The sequence below is a fragment of the Bubalus kerabau genome, chromosome 1 (assembly GCF_029407905.1).
Source record: "Bubalus kerabau isolate K-KA32 ecotype Philippines breed swamp buffalo chromosome 1, PCC_UOA_SB_1v2, whole genome shotgun sequence".
In the NCBI taxonomy this organism is placed as follows: domain Eukaryota; kingdom Metazoa; phylum Chordata; class Mammalia; order Artiodactyla; family Bovidae; genus Bubalus; species Bubalus kerabau.
This window is the reverse complement of record NC_073624.1, coordinates 213455407-213471340: the sequence shown is the minus strand read 5'-3', so window position 1 is coordinate 213471340 and position 15934 is coordinate 213455407. Positions and strand designations below refer to the sequence as shown.

Below are 15934 nucleotides of genomic sequence, written 5' to 3'. Positions count from 1 at the left end.
TTGTTATCATGGGTTCTATGCTTCTCCCTGTGTTTCACTCTGGAACCTTGCCTGTGTTCCCTTTACTCTCATATTCATATGTTGCCTCCCTTTCCAGTGGCAGAGTTCTCTCAAACTAAGATCAAATTCACCCATGCCACCCAAAAAATTCTAAAAGACAAAGCTGTTCCCAGAGTCCATTTCCCCCTCGGGTTAGTAAACCCTTCTACTCCTACATTATTACTAAAGTAATAAATTGCTTATGTGCACTATCTTATTTAATCCTCATAAGCACCCTATTGTATTTCCACCATATATAAGAGGAAACTGAGTCCAAAAAAAAAGTATTATAGGTAAATGTATCCCAAGTCATAAAATCTGAAAACAACAGGAGTCAGGACTATAGATCATTTCTCCACTAGCTAGCTTTGATCTCCCTAGCCTCCCTGGACCCCTAATTCTTCTAATCTAGTGGAATGAGTAGGAATGACAGCTCTGGCGCCATACTGCCTTGGTCCAAATCTGACACAATAATTAAATAGAACCATTTTACTTAGATAAACTTACTCTGTGCCTCAACAGCCCTTTCCAACTCCCAGAGCAGTTATAGGCAGCTATGCCCTGTATCCATACAGCATAGTCTGGAATCTCATGAGATTTCCTATGAACTCTAAGCTCTACAGGCCAGGAACATGCTGGGAGAGCCCTTCAAGAAGCACAGGTGTCAAGATCAGCCTTCCTGCAAATAGACGACCTATCACTTAAAAAAAAAAATTTCCTGAGTACTACTTACCTGTCTCTCCTATGGTGGTGCTAGCAGTAAAGAACCTGCCTGTCAATGTGGCAGATAACAGACATGGGTTCAATCCCTGGGTCATGAAGATCCCCTGGAGGAGGGCATAGCAACCCACTCCAGTAGTCTTGCCTGGAGAATCCCACGGACAGAAAAGCCTGGAGAGCTCCAGTCCATAGGGTCTCAAAGAGTCGAACACGACTGAGTGACTGAACACACATCCATATCACAGCCCATAAAGTCCTTTAGGAAACTTCCCACTGTAATGTCGTCCACTCCATTCACCCTCTCCACTGCTTCTAGCCCATGCATGCAAACATACATCTTTCTAAAAGCCATCAGATTTGAATTTCTAAGATGTATCCCAACAAAACTAAAAGCCCATATTATTTATCTTTGTTTCCTATCTTCTCAAAACAGGACAAGCTCTAAGCATGAAAAAATTAATGTCCCCAACTTTACTGTATGTCCTATTGAAGGTTTAATTTTCTATTCTACCTTGGTAACTGTTTTGCTTCTACTTATCTTCCAAACGAAACGAATTACCAACAAATAGGGTCCAGATTCCTTAATGTAGAACTTAAGGCCTCTCATAATTCCAAGCCCACTCCCACTTTCCAGCTGCATCTCATGCACATAGTGCCTCAACACAAGTCAGTCTTCAATCTTCCTGCTTTGCGCTATCACTTTCGCCACCTGAAATGCCCTGGTCCTTCTAAACCTCACTCATTTTCCAGAAACAGCACACACTTTGTGGTGCATTCCCAATCCCTCTCAAGTAAAAATTAATCACTTCAACCTCTTACAACTTACTGGACTTTGGGCAATGCAAATGTAGAACACTTCCACCATCACACAACGTTCCACTGTACAGAGCTGCTCTGAGTCATGTCCTCTTTGAAGTCAGTTAACATTTCCACCTACTCTTAAAAACGACATATGCCTTAACAGTAGTAGCTTGCAAGTGTTTCATAGATTTTGAAAAGCCGAATACAAGTTTGTCTCAGTTCAAATTATTCATCCTTTTATTTGTCTATCCATGCACATGCTACAAACAGTTCCCCACTTCTGCTACAAAGCAATCAAATCTTATTAATGGAACATCAATCTTCACCACATAATACAGCAATCACACCTCAAACAAAGCACAGCTCTTGTAAAGTACTGGCAGAGTTCACACCCTTATCGTATTGTAGAAAATCATTATTATTATATAATTTTTACATTCTAAAAAAGTTCTTTAACAAGCCAACTATTACAGTACAGAAAGAAATCCTTGGCTTTTCTACTCTATCAACTTGACTGAGTACAACATATGTACAGTTTGAAGGGAAAAAAAAGGGCTCAGGCTCTAGAATTAGACAGTATGAGTCTGTCTGAATCCCTTCTCTATCTTTCAAGCTGTGTGACCTGTGGTATTTAACGTCTCTGAAATTCAATTTGCTCATCTCTAAAATAGGGAAGATTACATATGGTTGCTCTAAGGACTAAATTTGTTGAACCACTTTTGAAAGTGAAAGTGAAAGTCACTCAGTTGTGTCCAACTCTCCGAGATCCCATGGACTGTACAGCCCATTGGAATTCTCCAGGCTAGAATACTGGAGTGGGTAGCCTTTTCCTTCTCCAGTGGATCTTCCTGACCCAGGAATCGATCCAAATTGAATCAGATCCTGCATTGCAAGCCGATTCTGTACCAACTGAGCTATCAGAGATCCACTTTTAAAGGGTTTTATTATTAGAGACTGGCACATCATAAATAATATTAGCTATTATTAATCCTCCAACAGTTTCAAGTTTTATACAAAAAATATACCAACTAAGGCTTAGTGGTTAGGATTCAGGGCTTTCACTGCAGTGGCCTGGGTTTAATCACTGGTCAAGGAACTGAGATTCCACAAGCTGAGCAGATGGCCAAAACAAGACAAAAATATACCAAATAGTTTGCCCTGAATGTTCTACTTCACCTTCTCAAACTATTTACTAAAACCCACTCAGTCATCTTTAAATCATAAGGAATAAAAATTCTACCATTTCCTTCTCAATAGGACAAGTGAATGAGATCAGTATGTTAAACAGCACTAACCGCAGAGGTTTTTCAACTACAAGCTTACACTTACAAATATTTATATGTGAAAAGGGCCCAGAAAGATTAGGTCAGATATTGGGGCCACCACTAGAACAATCTCATTGCAGAAAATTAGCAAAGTGTAAAGAAGAAAAGAAGTATTATCAGCAACTCCACAACCAAAACCCTCCCCCCATAAATGGCCACCACTACCATTTAGGTAAATATTCCTATGCAATCCTAATAAATAATTATTTTAAAAACAGAAGCTACATACCCCCAGTAAATTTGTTTCTCAACAAACAGACTCTAAAATCTTCAGTGACTGAATACTTCTGTCCGAGTTTTGATAGCAAACCAGATATTTAAAGTAAACATGTACCACTTAACACTCACCAGGATATTCAAAATTTGCACACAGCCTATATGGAATCCCCAGGTATGGCAGAAAGCCTATCTTTCATCCAAGCAGGTCAAGTTCTCTTGTTTTACAGCTTTCATTTTTGAACCTTTGTATGTCAGGCAGAGCACTAAGCATTATACATTTGCTTCTCCCAAACACTGTGAGAAAAGAACTATTACTGACCCTACTTTGTAAATGAAGAACTGAATAAAGTCATTATGTGCCTAGAAACATAACTAATATTAGAGTCCAGCATTCAAAATCAGGACTATCAAACTCCAAATCCTATCCATAAACATGTTGTACTGCTTACCAAACCCTCTAGATTTATTCCTACTTCAACAGTGGAAACAGTGGCTGACTTTATTTTTGGGGGCTCCAAAATCACTGCAGATGGTGACTGCAGCCATGAAATTAAAAGACGCTTACTCCTTGGAAGGAAAGTTATGACCAACCTAGATAGTATATTCAAAAGCAGAGACATTATTCTGCCAACAAAGGTCCGTCTAGTCAAGGCTATGGTTTTTCCTGTGGTCATGTATGGATGTGAGAGTTGGACTGTGAAGAAGGCTGAGTGCCAAAGAACTGATGCTTTTGAACTGTGGTGTTGGAGAAGACTCTTGAGGGTCCCTTGGACTGCAAGGAGATCCAACCAGTCCATTCTGAAGATGAGCCCTGGGATTTCTTTGGAAGAACTGATGCTGAGGCTGAAACTCCAGTACTTTGGCCACCTCATGTGAAGAGTTGACTCATTGGAAAAGACTCTGATGCTGGGAGGGATTGGGGGCAGGAGGAGAAGGGGACGACGGAGGATGAGATGGCTGGATGGCATCACTGACTCGATGGACGTGAGTCTGAGTGAACTCCGGGAGTTGATGATGGACAGGGAGGCCTGACGTGCTGCGATTCATGGGGTCGCAAAGAGTCGGACACGACTGAGCAACTGAACTGAACTGATACCTGCACTCAGACTGTCCCAATCCTGTCTTCATTATTCTAATCCTATTTGCAAGTCCCACTCCTGCCTTTCCATATCACCCCATCCCCCACTAATGTTCCCTCTCCATTTAACTTGTACTTAATTAAGGTATGTACGTAACTTCACCCATAATTGTACTCTATGCTTATTCTATTTACTTTTGCTTTCATACTTCCAACTAGACTGATTGCAAGAACCCTCCACAGCAGGGCTCTTTCTCTTACACTTCCTCTATACTCCACACAAAGCCAACTTAATGCTGCTAAAAACAGTAGTACTCAAGACACTTGCTACTTGACTGATATTACTTTTCCTCCATTCCAAATTACAGGTTGACATCAAAAAGTTAATTTAAATCAAGTTCAAGACATCTCTGTTCTAATCTCTAAGTCCTAGAAAAAAGAATCCATATAAACTAGGTAACAATGTTGTTCTCCTTCCTGGGTATGAGATACCACTGACCAAACATTTATGCACATTCTAATAGGATATTATGAACAGCTGCAACCAGCACAGATCCTTAAAAGGTAGCTTCATGTTTATATGTGTGTGTAGAACTGTTCTCAGGATATGAAGACAGCTGTTGCTCTAATTTAATGTTTTAAACAATATAAGAAAATGAGTTTTACAGAGAACCTACAACAGTATTTAGACTATTAAATAAGAGATAATGGCGAAACTGGCATGAAAATGGTTACATTAATTAGTGTATCCCATGATCACTGTCTTAGCCCTGAGCTAGAAAGTACCCAAAACAGTATCAAACAGAACAACTCATACTTGCAAGATACGCAGTTCCTAAAGAACTAAACTCCTGAGTCATTAAGATTTGCACATTAAAAGCTACACATCTGATAAGTGCTAAAGGCAAAGTTCCATAGATTTCCTTCTACTGTCCCAGTGTAGTCCATTATAAAGAGAAATAATAAAAAATACAAAAAGGTAATAATAGCGGTATTAACACACACTTAGGGAGTATTCTAAATACGTTATGTAATTTTAACTCATAATCCTCACGAACTCCAGTGAAACAGAGAAATCACTTATGTTCCTGGTATGAATTAATCTCTTAAATTTTCGTAAAGTATTCAGGCAATATGCACTGAAATTCTAAGCATATATATCCTTTGTCCAACCACATCTGGAAATCTATCCAACAAAAATAAAAGTATTAACATGCAAACATAAATATAAAAGACTACTTGTTGAAGATTATTTCTAATTGCAAAAATTTAGAAACCACCTCAACATGTGAGTAAAGCATGTTCAAGTCATCATATGGACTCATACTTGAGGTGACTTCGTATTTACTGACTCTGAAAGATGTCTAAAACATAAGTGAAATACTTACAAAATATTGTATGATCCTATTTGTTTATATGGGTATATCTGTATATTTACAAATATACATATATATTTATATGTATATGTATATTTGTATAATATGTATTTTTATATATTTATATGTATATTTGTATAAATCTAGAAAAAGTCATGAAATGATATATATATGTATATAATAGCAAATAATTAGATAAGAAACAATTTTACTTAGTACTTTATTTTGTTGTTGTTGTGGCAAACAAGTATTTTGTTAAGTCAGGAAAAAAGTTAGAACATCGGAAATCCAATTTAGAACCTGATGACAAAGTTTCTGTCGACTATGCCCACCAATTCTGTATACAAGCTTTTATTTTAGTTCTTAAGTGAGTCTTTTTTTAAACTACTTTGATAACCTTCACAATTAGATATGGGAAGTCTAAGTAGTTTAAAGCTTTAGTTAACAAATCAACTTTCCTTTTCATTGAACCCAAAAGATCCAAGTCATCTTGCAGCTCTACACAGATCTACAACATGTAAAGACATTTATTCTAGAGAGGAACACTTTTCTTGCACAAATAACGTATCAGAAGTTAATCTGCCAGTTAACCAGAACCTACACTTATTTTCAGCTTTCCCTCTCAAGGGTAGTTATTAATAGACAATTTCATCTCTTCAAATTCCTAATATATTGTTTTATTAGGAACTAAGTCCATGAAAATGATAATATAAACTATTCATACACAGAATGCTTTTCTTAGGTAATTCATCTCTACCCTATAAACTCTGCATAATGCAGCCCAACTAGCTTCTGTAAAGTTTGGCAGTCCGTTAACATTTCAATTCCAAAGCTTAAGGTTGTACTCTTTCTATTGTAATAATCCAACTAAATATAAAAATAGGCTTTCCATCTTATACCAAAGCCTATGGTCATAAAATGTCAATACTCATAATTTAGAACTCCACAGTTTATCTCTAAGCCACCCACACTTTCCTCCCAGTTCCATACCAGTGGAGAGCAACAGCAACTCCCACATGGACCAAATATTGCAGTAGCCTCCTAAGTATCCTCGGGTGCATCAGGCTTCTCTCGCCCTTCTCAAATAAATCCACTCTCCATAAAAAAAGCCAATCACATTTTTAAAGTATCAATTGAATCACCTCCCACAGCACCTAGATAAAAATCTATGATTTGCTCCACCCTGCCTAACCTCTCTCTAGATTCAGTTCAACATTCCTTCAAATGGCCATAATCCCTTCAGTAGTGTCAAGTGTGCCAAGTTCAGGTCTTCCTCACTTGCTATTTCTTCTGCCTGAACAACTCTTGCTCACTCCCACCACAGATCTCCATGGTAAAACCCTATTCATCCTCCAGGTTACATCTTAAATGGCACTTTTTTAAGAATGCTTTCCATCACCACCTCATATCCACTTAAATTAGGTCCCCCATCACTGTTTTCCATACTTTCCCATCAGGGTCCTTACCACAGTCAGTAATTATACATTTAACATTTGGTTTTGCCCACTAGCCACGTGTCCATGATGGAAGGATCTTATTTGCTGAGAAAGCAAGGATATCTTCCAGGTAAAATTCAACTAGCGCCTCAAAAATGGAAATCAAATCCTGTTGTACCCACATATTGAAATGAGTTATGTCTACTGCCATACCACTCTGAACGCTCCCGATCTCATCTGAAATGCGTTACTTTCATCACACCCAACCCTCCATTTCATTCCACTCTCACACTCAAGCAAATCTACATCAGTCCCTGTGTATCTTTGAGGTTTAAATCCATGCTTTGGTAATCACTACTTTAAAAAAAAAAAAAAAAAAAAATCAACCTTTCTGCCCCCATGTTCTACTTAACCAAAGACTCCAAGACAGAAATCCAAGCTAATCAAGATCATAGTTCAAAAATTACTTGAATGTATGGCATCTACGTTTCCAAGAGATATAAGGAAAACATGTAAGAAAAACTATTTTTAAACATTCTTTGTCACAATTACATGGTCTATCTATCCTTTCCTGAAACAACTCTTTCAGTTCCAAATAATGAGATTCAGGGTAATACTGTTACAGTTCCTATTTGTTTAAAGGAGAAAGAGGGCTCATCATAAGAGGCTAAAAAGAAACGTCAGGAACACTTCATTCTAATACTTGATATTCTTACCTTTGGAGCTAAATAAAATATGCTCACTTCTAGGTGGGAAAAAGACCAAAAAGTTACATGATTAACTCAGTGCTCTAGTCCTTTTAACTTCTTGAGGAAAACTATCTCTACAGATGAAGCACAACAGGATCCATAAAGACAGTAACAAATAGGAAATTAATGCTTAAATACTTAAAAAACTGCAGTGTACAATACACTTGCCTGGAAATACAAATTAGACGCACTATTACAAACTATGAAGATGGGAGGGTTGGGGATTGGGTTGTGGCTGTTAATGAGTGCAGGGTTTCTCTTGTGGGGTAAAGAAAATGTTAAAATTGTGTTGATAATTGCACAATTGTGACTACACTAAAAACAAATTGTACACTTTCAAAGAGTTAACTGTATGGTATGGGAATTGTATCTCATTAATGCTGTTAAAAACTACAAAATTGAGAAAGGAACATCAAACTGAGATTTTGAATCTGGGATGGGTTTTCGGATTAAGCACCTGGGTTAGTCTAAAATAAGAGGCAGAAATCTGATAAGTTTAAGGAAAATGTCAGCCCCCTGGGTAGCAAAGATCAGTCTGGCAAACGGAGCAATCGAGTTGGCCAGAAATCTATCGCTGAAGAAACATAACAAAAGTCAGGGTGAAAAAGGAGCCTTAGAACAGAGGCCCTTAATGAGACCCAAACAAATAATACGAAACTTTTTAGAAGATTTTGTCCAAAAGGAAAACAATGATTGAAAGGTATCTCTATACAAGTAGATTCTTACTTACCCTATCCAAGGAAAAACGTGGGTGAGTCATGATTTTTTTCAGTGCTGTGTCTTTACTGGTCCCATAACTTACTATAGGTTCTTTTAAAAGTCAAAGTGAGCCCCTGAGTCATTCATTAACAATTGGGGCCAACACCCTGGCTGGAATGTATATTACCGTAAAAGTGGAACGCTGTTGGGGTGGATGCGCACAGGATAGCAGAAAATGACCCAACACAGTTCAATATACTGAAGAGACGTGAAAAACCAAAGTGAATGCAAAGGTATCCAAAAGGCATGGATTTTATTGTATCTTTTTCTGAATCTTTCCGTGCCAATCCAATCTTGAGATCTCTGGCGCTCCGACTCCCTCTCTTCCGGGCGCCACCCCACCCCCACTCACGTGGGACTCTGGCCGCTGCATGGTCTTACCGCCTGCCGGCAGATGCCAGAAGCGGTTCAATTAAACTTTTATTAAGCGCTTGCTGTGTGCAAAGCCCCGAACTCTGTGCTGGCCTGAAGAAACGTTAGTACACCCCGCGCCTACAATGTGCCTTCTAAAAGAGGGTCTCGGTCCATCCCACATCCCAGGCCTGCCTTCCCTCCAGTTCCTACCCATGGCCTCCGCTAGTCCAAGGAACCACTCACAGCCCTTGTTCGGCCGGCCGGTCACAGTAAAAAGGCGTCGCCCGTAGCGCAGACCCACAATAAGGGTCGCAGCCCCTAATGACCTAAAACCCAATGGGGTTCCCCTACCTACCGGAGCCTCGGCTCGGAACGGAGGTGACTGCCCGGTCCGCATTCCCCAAACCGAGAGGGTCACAGCCCGGACAAGCGCTACCTCCCCACCCCCAGTGCACGCGGCTAGCCTGGCCCACACTCACGGCGTGCAGCGGTCGCTGTACTCATTAGCGATCGTTTCGATGCCGCCGGCGCGGGCGACAGCGACGTAGCAGCTCTGGAACCCCAGGTCTATGCCCACCACCGACATGGCGCCGGCTACAGCTCAGGCTCCAGCCCAGGTCCGGCCGGCAAGACAAGACACGGACCCCGGCCGGGCTGGCGCGCAGAAAGCTGGCCAAGTGGGACAAGGGGACCTGGGATAGTGGGGGTCGTGCGAAGATCCACGCGAGCGCCTAGGGTCTTGGAAAGAGGGCCGCGCTGAGGGCACTGCTCAGGCCGGCTCCGGCTCAGCGGCCGCAGAGTGGGCGCCGGTAGCGGGGGCGGAGAAGATCTCGAAAGATCTCGTTGCGACGAGAGTAAAGCTGCAGCGCGAGAACTGCGAGGGAATGTTCTCGCGAGACCCAGTCTCAGCTGCCTTTCTTCCTGAGGCTCCGCCCTCCAATTACGTACAAGACTGCGTCAAGCCCAGGCCCGAGAACCAGAGGAGCGACCGGGAAGCCGAAAGATAGTTGGGAGGCGGAGCTAGTCACTGAGCCTGCGCACAGAACCCTTCGCAGCACTCCCTTTAGCGTTAAAAAGCAGTGGAGCATCTCCCTTCCAGTAGAAAGAAGGAGGGAGAGCAGGTTTGAGGCAAAATACTGAGGAAGTGCTTCTGGCCTACTTCCGTTTTTTTTCTTTATCTCAAAGGAAGTTCCGGTTGTGACACCTCCTACGCCCCACCTTGTGTAGGAAAGTGGGATCGCAAACTGATTTTCAAAGTCCAGAGGGACTTCTCATCTCCTTTGCTTGGGGAAGGTTACTGGGCAAAGGAGAAGGCTTCCTTTGAAACGCGACCCTCAGCAGAGTGTTCGATCGAGCTCTGTCAAAGACAGTGCCCTCTGCACCGGAGGCCGGGACTCCACCTTGTTTTTTGTTCGTCAGCCTTGTCACACCCTTTTTTGAACCACTCTTGCCCTTAGGTCAGATTGAGGAGCCTACGGCACATAAGACTTTAAACCCCCAACCCATTCTAAGCACAAGTCTTGAACTCGATGCCTGACACACAGAAATAGATGACATGCTCCTGGTAAGTGGCAGGATGAAATTGAAGGTAGCTAATCTTAAGGGCCCCTTACTTGCTTGGACATCTGGAAGAGAGAAACTTCTGAAAGTGGCTTCCAGGTGTGGAAGGGAAGCCAGCTGACAATCAGGAAGCAATTCTAAGTATTGAGCATTTCTGATGAATTGCTGAAAGATACCTCAGAAAACCAGGAGTCTGAATCTCCATGTCTCCACTAATTTGATGTGATGTCTTGTTAAAAGTCGGACACGACTGAGTGACTAAGCACAGCACCTTGTTATAAGTATTTACTCTGATTTTTTTAAGGGCCGCTGACACTGAATAAGCTTAAGTCCCCTAAAACCCAAATCCAACTGGTCACAAGAGTAGCTCAAGGAGTAAATGGAGTCCCAGTGACTGGTAGCAAGTTTGAGCCACTCATAATTGGGAGGGAGGAGGCAGAGGAAGCTTTTTATGTTTGAATTTTTCTTATTTTGCCGTAACATGAATTTTATTTCATACCTGCTACCTAAGAAAGCCCCTCAGTCTCTAGGAGCAATGCCTAAATCGCACGTTGTATGCCTTTAAACTCGTTAGCTACCACATGTGGTGGTTTAGCTCTTAAGATGTAGCCTACTGTTTACGACCCCATGGACTGTAGCCCACCAGGCTTCTCTGTCCATGGAATTTCCCAGGAAGAATACTGGAGTAGGTTGCCATTTTCTTCTCCAGGGGGTCTTCCCAACTCAGGGATGGAACCTGGGTCTCCTACATTGCAGGTGAATTCATTACCAACTGAGTCAGGAGGGAATCACCACATGGTTCTCACATTTTGGCTGAATAATACCTGATTTTGTCTTCAAAAACAAATACAGAGTGTGCCCTGAGGCTATAATAAGAGGTGTAGAGACAGAAAGAAAGAACCTTTCAAAAAGAGGGCAAGGACAGATGCTATACACACCTATTCACAGTGTTACCACAACAGCCAAAGTTGGGAATAACCAAAGGTCCCCTGATGCATGAATTTTTTTTAGCACGTGATATATATACCCTGCATATTTAATTTATATGCAGAGTACATCATATGAAATGCCAGGTTGGATGAAGCACAAGCTGGAATCAAGATTGCCAGTAGAAATAGCAATAACGTCAGATATGCAGATAACACCACCCTTATGGCAGAAAATGAAGAGGAACTAAACAGCCTCTTGACGAACGTGAAAGAGGAGAGTGAAAAAGCTGGCTTAGAACTCAACATTAAAAAAAAAAAAACGAAGACCATGGCATCTGGTCCCATCACTTCATGCCAAACAGATGGGAAACAATGGAAACAGTAAGATACTTTATTTTCTTGGGCTCCAAAGTCACTGTGGATCGTGACTGCAGCCATGAAATTAAAAGACTTAGAAGCTTGCTCCTTGGAGGAAAAGCTATAACAAACCTAGACAGCATATTAAAAAGCAGAGACATTACTTTGCCAGCACAGATCCATATAGTCAAAGCTATGGTTTTTCCAGTAGTCATGTATGGATGTGAGATTTGACCATAAAGAAACCTGAGCGCCAAAGGATTGATGTTTTTGAACTATGGTCTTGGCGAAGACTCTTGAGAGTCCTTTGGACAGCAAGGAGAGATCAGTCAATCCTAAAGGAGATCAATCCTGAATATTCATTGGAAGGACTGATGCTGAAGCTCCAATACTTTGGCCACCAATGTGAAGAACCAACTCATTAGAAAAGCCCCTGATGCTGGGAAAGATTGAAGGCAGGAGGAGAAGGGGATGACAGGACAAGATGGTTGGATCGTATCACTGATTCATTGAGTTTGAATAAGCTCCAGGAGATGATGAAGGACAGGGAGGCCTAGCGTGCTGCAGTCCATGGAGTCGCAGAGTCAAGACACGACTGAGTGACTGAACAACAAACTCACCCATGATGCAATATTATGCAGACTAAAAGGAACAAAATCCTAACACACTGCAACATGAATGAGCCTTGAAAACACCATGCTAAGTCAAAGAAGCTAAACATACAAAAAACAAATATTGACTATGCTTACACGAGGCGCCTAGACTAGGCAAATTCATAGAGATAGAAAATAGAATACAGGGGAAAAAAACTTTAAAAAAATATGGGGTAGTGATCACTAGGGGATGACTGGTGAAGGAGATGCAGGTTTGATTCCTGAGTTAGGAAGATGCCATGAGGAGGGAATGGCAATCCATTCCAGTATTATTGCCTGGAAAATCCCATGGATGGAGGACCCTGGCAGGCTGTAGTCCATGGGGTCGCAAAGAGTCAGAGGAGACTGAGCGCGCACACACACACACACACACATGCGCGTGCAAAGGGCTGGCTGGTAGTTGGGGTTAGAGAGTTATTGTTTAATAGGTACAGTTTCAGTCTGGGATAATGAAAAAGTTCTGAATGGAGAGCGGTGATAGTTGCACAACAGTGTGAACATACATAATGCCACTGATTTGTGCTCTTTAAAATGGTTATAATGGGGCTTCCCTGGTGATCCAGTGGTTGAAACTCCACCTGCCAGTGCAGGGGGCCCGTGTTCAATCCTTGCATGCCATGGAGCAACTAAGCCCATGCATCCCAACTACTCCAGAGCCCACACTCTGGAGCCTACAAGCCAAAATTACTGAAGCCCTTGAACCTAGAGCCAAGGCTCTGCAGTAAGAGAAGCCACCACAACGAAAAGCCCACATATAGCAATGAAGACCCAGTGAAGCCAAAAATAACTAAATAAAAATAAATGAATCTTTTAAATGGTTAACATGGTAAGTTTTCTTATGTATATTTTGTTGCACTTAACCATCCTTCCTCTATCTCCTATTTTTTTCCCACCTAGATGGATATCAATAACACCAAAGATATTATTGACCTTACTTATTACAGAGTCCTGTCTCCATCTGTCTACTCTGGGTTATTAAGCACTGGACAAACAGAAACCAGTCTGTAAGCAGACTGGGTGGGCGAGGGGGGCAGTTCGAGGAGAAAGAGAACCAGGCATGGCTTTCTTGATCTAAGAGAAGCCATTTTTGGCAGAAGACTGTTTTTGACCTATGCCTGGGCACAATGCTTTTGACTGTGTGGATCACAATAAACTGTGGAAAATTCTGAAAGAGATGGGAATACCAGACCACCTGACCTGCCTCTTGAGAAACCTGTATGCAGGTCAGGAAGCAACAGTTAGAACTGGACATGGAACAACAGACTAGTTCCAAATAGGAAAAGGAGTACATCAAGGCTGTATATTGTCACCCTGCTTATTTAACTTATAGGCAGAGTACATCATGAGAAACGCTGGGCTGAATGAAGCACAAGCTGGAATCAATATTGCCGGGAGAAATATCAATAACCTCAGATATGCAGATGACACCACCCTTATGGCAGAAAGTGAAGAGGAACTAAAAAGCCTCTTGATGAAGGTGAAAGAGGAGAGTGAAAAAGTTGGCTTAAAGCTCAACATTCAGAAAACTAAGATCATGGCATCCGGTCCCATCACTTCATGGGAAATAGATGGGGAAACAGTGGAAACAGTGTCAGACTTTATTTTTTGGGCTCCAAAATCACTGCAGATGGTGATTGCAGCCATGAAATTAAAAGACGCTTACTTCTTGGAAGGAAAGTTATGACCAACCTAGATAGCATATTAAAAAGCAGAGGCATCACTTTGCCAACAAAGGTCCATCTACTCAAGGCTATGGTTTTTCCAGTGGTCATGTATGGATGTGAGAGTTGGACTATAAAGAAAGCTGAGTGCCAAAGAATTGATGCTTTTGAACTGTGGTGTTGGAGAAGACTCTTGAGAGTCCCTTGGACTGCAAGGAGATCCAACCAGTCCATCCTAAAGGAGGTCAGTCCTGGGTGTTCATTGGAAAGACTGATGCTGAAGCTGAAACTCCAATACTTTGGCCATCTGATGCAAAGAGTTGACTCATTGGAAAAGACTCTGGCGCTGGGAAAGATTGAGGACAGGAGGAGAAGGGGAGGACAGAGGATGAGATGGTTGGATGGCATCATCAACTCGATGGACATGGGTTTGGGTGGACTCCGGAGTTGGTGATGGACAGGGAGGCCTGGCGTGCTGTGGTTCATGGGGTCGCAAAGAGTCGGATACGACTGAGCGACTGAACTGAACCGAACTGGGCACAATGCTTGCCCTGTTCAAACAGGTCTCGGTGGTTAACGATCATTATCATAAGGAAAGTGAGGGAATGCAGGAATAAAGGAAAACTAGTCAAGAAACAAAAGTTCAGCCGTAAAAAACAGAGTCCTGGTTCCTTCTCAAAGGATATACATAATCTGATACACATCTTTTGAGTTCTATGGGAACTAAGGCCCCCGCCCAGGTGGAGGATGGAATGATGACATTTCTTTTCTGACCCTTGTGGCTTCATTCACAATGTGTCTCAATTCTGTGTTAAGAATTCTCAGCTAGAGCCCCTTCATGAGTATGCATACACCACACAAGGCCTTTCATGGATATGCGTGTACCCTTCCTTAGCTTAATATCCCCAGTGTTCTCTGTTCTAACTGCATGTAATAAATCCTTTTTTCTCCCCATCTTTGGCTTGGTTGTGATTTTTAGCTCAACATCCACCAAAAGTAGAACCCAGTTTTCGGTTAACAGGCCTACCCTAGGGTGAAGTGCCTAAACTACCTAAAAGATCACTATGTCTGAGTTGTGGCCTCTCTGTCTTGTATCTTGTGGGAGGCCTCGACAGCCTTTAGCTAAACTGGCAGAAACACATCCCTGATCTGTCTCAAACTTCATATCTACCTGTCTCATTTGCCTTGGCACAGCTTTTAGTTTAAAATACCATTAATACTATCAATCCTTTTAACAATTTGTCCTTCTCAAAATAAAGTATAGCTAACATCCGTCACACAGAGTACTCAACCTGCTAAAAATAGTTTCCCTGATCATCAAACTTATAGCTCAAGAGGCTATTCTGGGATATTTAAATAAATGAAGTCAGAAAAAAAGTTACTTAAGAATTTCAAAGAATAAAGGGACAAGTTGCCAAGAATCAATTGTAAAGCAGTAAAGTTGCCAGAATGTTTAATGTTAAAGATACCTTAGGTATAGCACAAGTTCTTTTCATTTAGCAGAGCATTTTGAGTATTTTAGAAGGAACCTGTTAAATGCCTTTCTCTGACACAATAATTGAATATAGACTTCCCTGGTGGTCCAGTGGTTAAGAATCTGTCTGCCATTGCAGAGGACATAGGTTCGATCCCTGGTCCAGAAAGATTCCACATACCACCAGGCAACTAAGTCTGTGGGCCCAAGAGCCCATGCTCCACAAGAGAAGCCACTACAATGAGAAGCCCACACACTGCACCTAGAGAGTAGCTCCCACTTGCCACAACTAAAGAAAGTCTACACACAGTAATGAAGACTCAGTGCAGCCGAAAATAAACATTTTTTTTTTATTTTTTTTAATAAATATATTTTGTTCTAAGCAGTTAAGTGTTTGTTTATTTTAAATATACAGTGTTCATAGCCTGCTCACCATAAGACAAA

The 15934-nt window shown here is 41.6% G+C and overlaps 1 protein-coding gene across 1 annotated transcript in view; it reads right to left on the bottom strand.

Annotated features, from left to right (window-relative positions):
* HSPA4 (heat shock protein family A (Hsp70) member 4) overlaps positions 1 to 9761 on the bottom strand; it is a 54166-nt gene extending 44405 nt beyond the window's left edge. Inside the window, exon 1 of the mRNA XM_055553642.1 lies at positions 9336 to 9761. Coding sequence (XP_055409617.1) covers positions 9336 to 9442 — 107 coding nt within the window. The 5' untranslated portion in view covers positions 9443 to 9761. The remainder of the gene's footprint in view (positions 1 to 9335) is intronic.
* Between the last annotated feature and the right edge of the window lie 6173 nt (positions 9762 to 15934).